We start from the raw sequence: 7,304 nt of genomic DNA, 5'->3' as shown, positions 1-7,304 counted from the left end.
GCGGCTCACTGCTGTGGTCCCAGCACTTTGGGAAGCCGGGGCAGGTGGATCACCTGGTGTCGGGAGTTTGGGACCAGCCTGATTAGCATGGAGAAACCCCAACTCTACTAAAAATACAAGACTGGCTGGGCGTGGTGGCGCATGCCTGCAATCCCAGCTGCTGAGGGTGGAGGGGTGCTGAGACTGGCAAATCGCTTGAGCCTGGCAGGCGGATGTTGGGGTGCGCTGAGATCACGCCACTGCACTCCCGCCTGAATGGCGGTAACAAAATTCCATCTCAAAAAACAAAAAATCCACATGAATAAATATAGCATAAGTCCACTGCCTAAGATGATAAAAGAAAAATTAGGTAAAGGCAAATTAAGGTTAAGTCTAGTATAGCCTATAGGAAAAAATTATCTGTACTGCTAAATAAGACTGATAGTCAAAGCTCCCAGTCCCATAAATCAGATCATGCCCAAATGAATGCATAAAAATCCACCAAGAGGGAGTCTCTGAGCCTATTGTGGCTCAGGAGGCTGCCCGATTGGAAAATAAATAAATAAATAAATAAAATCCACCAAGAGGGTCTAAACTGTTAGGAACACTTCCACTTCGGAATTACAAGCACTCTTGCAGTCTGTTATCCGTATAAGCAAAAGAAAGATATTTGAAATTCTTAAATCCTTCTTATGATAAGGGGTTCTTCAATGATGCCCTTTCATTCAGGCTTAGAGGGCCGCCTTGTATAATCCTTGTTAAGGAATAAACAAATAACACTTTGTAGTACCCAAAAAGCCTTGGGACAAAAACATTACACCTTAAAGGCTAAAAGCAAATACACTCTCTCTCTCCCCTCACCTGTTTGTTTGTTTGTTTGTTCGTTCTCGGAATTACTGGCACCCACCACCACACTAGGCAAATTTTTTGTCTCTTTAGTAGAGACAGGGTTTTGCCATGTTGGCCAGGCTGGTCTCGAACTCCTGGCCTCAGGTGATTCGGCCAGCCTCCGCCTCCCGAAGTGCTGGGATTACAAGCATTGAGCCACCATGCCTGGCCCTGTCTGTTCTTTTACATTAACTTTACAGTGTACTTGCCATGTTTCAAAAATAAATTTAGTTGGAATTTTATTGTAATTGTATGAGACATGATTTAGTGCAAGATGAACACACAACATTATTACTAATATTTCCATCCAGCTACGACAGGTTTCTTTGTTTTCTCTAGTTGTCTTTGATATATCTCTTATTAAATTTGTAACTCTGGTACATTTCATAATAATCATACATTATATTTCATTATTTCTAATTATAATGCATTGCATGTACATTTACTATGTACCAGATAGTATGCAATATATTCATTATCTCAATTTATAAAACAATCATGTGATTTAGTTGGTGTTATTACTAGATTATTACCATTATACAAGTAAAGAAACTAAAGCCAAAAGAAAGAAAATAAGAGACTCAGCAAAATCAAACCAATAAAGACTTAACTAGAATTGTTGGGCATATAATAAAAATTTAGTATGATTCAATGAAAGCAAAGAAGCATTTTAAAAACCGACCAGGCAGATTTGAAAAGGAGCCAAATAGAAATTCCAGAAATAAAAACATAATTGTTGAAACTGAAGACAGATTTGACAGATTACATATAATTGAAAAGGAAAATGTAAACTAGAAGACAGGCTGAAGAAATTGCTCAGAATGAAGCCCAAAGAAGTAAAAAATGAGAAAGAGAACAATTAAGAGACATGGAAGACAAGAGTGGTAAGATGCTACAACTAACAGGAATTTCCTAAGTAGAGAAAGAAAATGTTAGGTTTTGTAAAAAAAGATAATGGCTTGGAATGTTCCCAAAGTGACGAAAAAACTCTACCCTTCAAATTCAGGAAGCTCAAGTTGGATAGATTTAAAAGGGGGAAGAAAAAACACCTAAATGCATCATAAAAATAATGGAATTCCAAGGAAAATAATGTACTGAAACAACCAGAGGGAAAATTCACATTATCCATGAAAGAATACAGATTTAGAACAACAGCTAATGTCTTAAAAATGGAAGCAAGAAGACAATGTACTAAGAAAAAATAATCACATACCAAATTAATTTTTTAAGACGGAGTTTTACTCTGTCATCCAGACTAGAGTGCAGTGGCACGATCTCAGCTCACTGCAACCTCGGCTTCTCGGGTTCAAGTGATTCTCCTGTCTCAGCCTCCTGAGTAGCTGGGACTACAGGCATGCGCCACCATGCCCAGCTAATTTTTTGTATTTTTAGTAGAGACAGGGTTTCACCATGTTAACCAGGATGGTCTCGATCTCCTGACCTCATGATCTGTCCACCTCTGCCTCCCAAAGTGCTGGGATTACAGGCATGAGCCACCATGCCCGACTAATATGCCTTTTTAATAAACAGGCCAAAAATAAGACAATATTTAAGTCACAAAAACCAAACAAATACTGAATTTGCCAATCAAGAGACCTTCACTAAAGGAAATTCTAAGAGGTGTTCTTCAGTAGAAGGCTGTTCCCCTAGATGGAAGACTTGAGTTGCAAGAAGAAATAGTGAGCAAGTAAGAAAACAAGACAAATGTAGATAAATATAAATGAATACTGACTATACAACATGTAGCTTCCAACGGATTAAGAATCAGATGAGAAGCAAAACTATAAAACTTTAAATACAGTAAAACTACCTTAATAACCCCAGGGGGTCTTCATATAAAACCTAAACAAATTCAGTTTAGCAAAAAACACTATCAGGATCAAAGACCCAAATATAAGAGGTCTACAAAATTTGTAGAAGAAAACATAGGTATAAATCTGTGACCATGAATCAGGCAATGGCTCTTAAATATAACACCAAATTCAAGAGTGACAAGAAAAGCAAACTGAACTTCATAAAAGTTCAAAACTTTTGTACATCACCCAGGACTTTGGGAGGTCAAGGCAGGCGGATCAGGAGGTCAGAAGATCGGAAACCCCATCTCTACCAAAAATACAAAAATTAGCTGGGTGTGGTGGCAGGTGCCTGTAGTCCCAGCTACTTGGGAGGCTGAGGCAGGAGAATTACTTGAACCTGGAAGGCAGATGCTGCACTAAGCCAAGATTGCGCCACTGTACTCAAGCCTGGCAACAGAGTAAGACTCCATCTCAAAAGAAAAAACAAAAAAAAAAACAAAACTTTTGTCCATCAAATGATACTATCAAGAAAGTGAAAAGAACCCACAAAATGAGAGAGACTATCTAGTAAGTCATATATCTGATGACAGACTAATATCCAGAATATATAAAGAATTCTTAGAACATCCACCTAGATTTCAGAGGATAAAGANAAAAAAAAAAAAAAAGAATTCTTAGAATGATAAAAAGACAACCCAATTAAATAATGAGCAAACAGTCTAAATAAACATTTCTTGAAAAAAGATATACAAATGGCCAATCAGCACATGAAAAGATGCTCAACATCATTAGTCATTAAGGATATGCAAATGAAAACCACAACTAGATACCACCTCACATCTACAAGGATGGCTATATTTTTTTAAAAAGGAAAACAGCAGATGCTGGCAAGGAGGTAGGAAAAAATGGAACCTCCATACACTGCTGTTGAGAATGTAAAATGGTACAGAGGCTTTGGAAAACAGTTTTGAAGCTTTTCAAAAATTTAAACATAGATTCACCATATGTCCACTCCTAGATAAAAGAAACCTGTAAAAATATGTCCACAGGAAAATGAGACATGGCTCTCATCACAGTACATTATTAATCATAGTCAAAAATGAACAAAACTCAAACATCCATCAACTACTGAATGATAAGCAAAACACAGTATACTCATGCAACGGAATTCAGGCATAAAAACTAACGAAGTGCTGAGACAAGGTTCAACATGGATGAATTGGGACCACATGCTAAATAAATGAAGCCAAACACAAAAGGTCACATATGATTCTATTTTTTCTGATATCCAGCACAGGCAAATCCTTAGAGACAGAGAATGGACTAGTGGTTGCCAGGGGCTGGGGAAAGGGGGAAATGGGGAGTAACTACTGGAGTTTCTTTTTGAAATGATAAAAATATTCTGGAATTAGAGAGTGGCGATAGCTGCGCAACTTTATGAATACATTAAAAGCGCGTAAAGCTGGGCACGGTGACATGCACCTGTAGTCCCAGCTACTTGGGAGGCTGGGCAGTAGAATTGCTTGAACCTGGGAGGGAGAGGCTGCAGTGAGCCAAGATCGTGCCACTGTACCCCAGCCTGGGTGATAGAGTGAGACTCCAAATCCAAAAAAAAAGAAAAAAAATGCACTTAGTGTACACTGAGAGTGAATTCTAGGCTAAAAGTGAAATGACAAACCACAAACTAGGCAATATCTGCTATACACATATCTGACAAGGGACTTCAGGAAATCCTAAAAATTTTAATGACAGAATAGGAGAATATAGATGCAAGACTTACAACAATGGACACAAGGAACCCAAATAACTGATAAACAAATGAAAATAAGCTCAGTCTCCTCCCTAATCAAGGAATACAAATTGAAACCACAGTGAAAACTATTTCATATCCAACTTTAAAAAATGTATCAAGTAAAGGCAAGAATGTGCACAAACCAGTACTCATATAAGCTGCCGGTGGGAATGTAAAATGGTATTACTTCTTAGCAAATTTGGTATCATCTATTAAATAGTTCACTGTGTATAATCTTGGGCCAAGCACTGCAATTCCTGGGCACACGCCCTAGAAAATCTCTACATATGAACTAAAAACCATTAACATTGTATGGAATAGAAAAAAACAACATCAAAAATAGAATGGACAAACAAATTTCACTCTCTACAATTATATAATCAGTGTAGCAGGGAAAATGAATGAATGCAAGAAAACCACAATAATAGCAAAAAAACAGCAAGTCATAGAATATATAAGGCATGATTCCTTTTATGTTAAGTTTCAAAATATGGAAAACTCAAAATTATCTTCCGTAGGAAGACAAACATACATTCTTAGAATATATTAAGCAAAGGCATTTACTTGTTTCTTTTTCAGTTTAAGGATCTGCTGTTCTACTTTTGCAATTTCTCGATCTACACGATCCATACTCTGTATTAACTCTTCCTTTGAAAGTTTTGAAGGTGAAGCGTTTTGATCATCTCCACATGGTTGCCCCGAAATTGGAGAGGATGGAGCGTCATGTTTGCCTCCAAATGCTGGATCCTTTAGAGAATAAAACCAAGAAAAACAATTTATTTCTAATAGAGTCCAGATTGCCTGAAATGAAAAAGTCAGTTTTAAACCACAGCAGAGCCATGTGTACGTGTTTAGTAGTAATTTTCATATTCACATACATGCATATTTACACCTCACTTTTATAGTCTGATATACCATTTACTATTTTGAAGAGCCTAAAAGCTATACAAAGTGAAGTAAGTGAGTGTTGATCAACCTCTAGTGTCACAATTACTGACACTGTAGAGAATTTCTGGGTAAATAGTAAAATCATGACAAAGAAAGACACCAATTTCTCAGCCATTTCCTTGCAATGGCTCCTTAAAGAGTCTGAACAAGTGGCTGGGAAATAGTATCATTCCAGGTAAAAACCTGTGTGACCACATAACTTAACAACTACAATATGGCCAAGAGTTCTCATCAAAAAGTTCTTAGGCTTTCCAAATGAAAACTGAGGTATACACACAAGTCAGAGAAGTGACCTAGGAACTTCAGTTGCTACTATCTCTGGGCCTGCTTTCATATAGCCCACACTACAGCATACGTAACACTTCTGTAGCCAAAAGCATCCCATTGCACCTCCAAATTAGCAGAGAGCTGGAGCAGAATGAAAGCCCCTCCACCCAAACATACCCTCCAACACACATACACACACACACCCTATTAATTTCCAGTTTGCTGTTAAGATATGAGCAATATTGGGAGAAGGATGTGAGGCTGGGGAAAAAAAAAGATATAAGCAATATTATAACACATAAATTTTAGATTAAGGCACTAGTTTCCCTTAGACTATGAGAAACCTACAATAAGCGTAGTTCACAGGATTACAGAACCCTAAAATGTATTAAATAATGATTAAGGAACTGTGAAAAGTCAGTAGGTCTGAGCCACGAATGCATACAGGAGATAACTGGACAGTTGCTTCAAAACACCTTAATACAGATATTTCAGCTAATACAGATTGATGAAAAGCCTTATATTCTGTATAGTATACACTGAATCTAAGAGGTTTTCTGGGAAAATAAGATTATGGCTATACCCTAAAACCTGTACAATTCTGTAAGGAAAGCACCAACAAAATCAATAACAATTCTAATACACTTCATACAGTTAAAGCTCCAGTATCACTGGCATCTGGCATACAGTCAATCTTTGGCTGCCTTAAGCCCTACAGATTCCTCTCTTAAGATGTAAATCGTTGAGGTCATTGGCTTCCAAAATAAACCAGTATGTTTCATTTTAATAAAAAATCAGATTTGGCATATAACCACCTTTATCAACCTTTTTTTCTCCCCCTCCCTCCTTTATCAACATTAAAAAAATATAGGAAAATTTGTCTTCGCACTGTCCTTTCAATGCTCAAATCTTCACTAACACCATGAAAAGCACAATGGTTCTTAAATTCAATAAACCAGCTACTATCTGCACTAAATGAAAACTAAGTGCAGAATGTTCAAATATTTTTAAGTCTTCATGTGTTGGGATGCCTTTTGCTTTCATGATGAGAAAGCGTGCTCCTGAGAACTCTGAAACATTAATGCATAAAGAAAAATCTTGGGCCGGGCGTGGTGGCTCACATCTGTAATTCCAGCACTTTGAGAGGCCAAGGAGAGAGGATCACGAGGTCAGGAGATCAAAACCAGCCTGACCAACATGGAGAAACCCCATTTCTACTAAAAATACAAAATTAGCTGGGCATCGTGGCTCATACCTGTAATCCCAGCTACTTAGGAGGCTGAGGCAGGAGAATTGCTTGAACCCCAGAGGCAGAGGTTGCAGTGAGCCAAGGTTATGCCACTGCACTCCAGCCCAGGCAATAGTAAGAGACTACGTCTCAATAAAAAAGAAAAGAAAAGAAAACTCTTTGGTGACCCACCAGGACTTTCATGTTACATTAATATCATTTACCCACTGTACGCATATGACCAAATTTGTGTTACAGAAACATATGTAATATATTTTGATTCAGTAGGCTTCAAAAATGCTCCTCAGGTGATTCTGATGCATGCCCAAATAATAGTATAAAAATCAACATTTTCCACCAGCTTCCTTTCTAAATATTAAATATTTAACAAGAAACCAAATCCTCA

The 7,304-nt window shown here is 37.6% G+C and overlaps 1 protein-coding gene across 1 annotated transcript in view; it reads right to left on the bottom strand.

The window, feature by feature from the left end:
- The window catches only part of NCOR1 (nuclear receptor corepressor 1), a 181,473-nt gene that overhangs the window by 128,751 nt on the left and 45,418 nt on the right, over window positions 1-7,304 (bottom strand). Inside the window, exon 5 of the mRNA XM_017496857.2 lies at window positions 5,020-5,202. Within this exon, the coding sequence (XP_017352346.1) occupies window positions 5,020-5,202 (183 nt within the window). The remainder of the gene's footprint in view (window positions 1-5,019; window positions 5,203-7,304) is intronic.

Source organism: Cebus imitator, unplaced genomic scaffold, assembly GCF_001604975.1.
Source record: "Cebus imitator isolate Cc_AM_T3 unplaced genomic scaffold, Cebus_imitator-1.0 Scaffold223, whole genome shotgun sequence".
Classification (NCBI taxonomy): domain Eukaryota; kingdom Metazoa; phylum Chordata; class Mammalia; order Primates; family Cebidae; genus Cebus; species Cebus imitator.
Note: the sequence above shows the minus strand (reverse complement) of the source record. Positions and strands in the feature narration are given on the sequence as shown.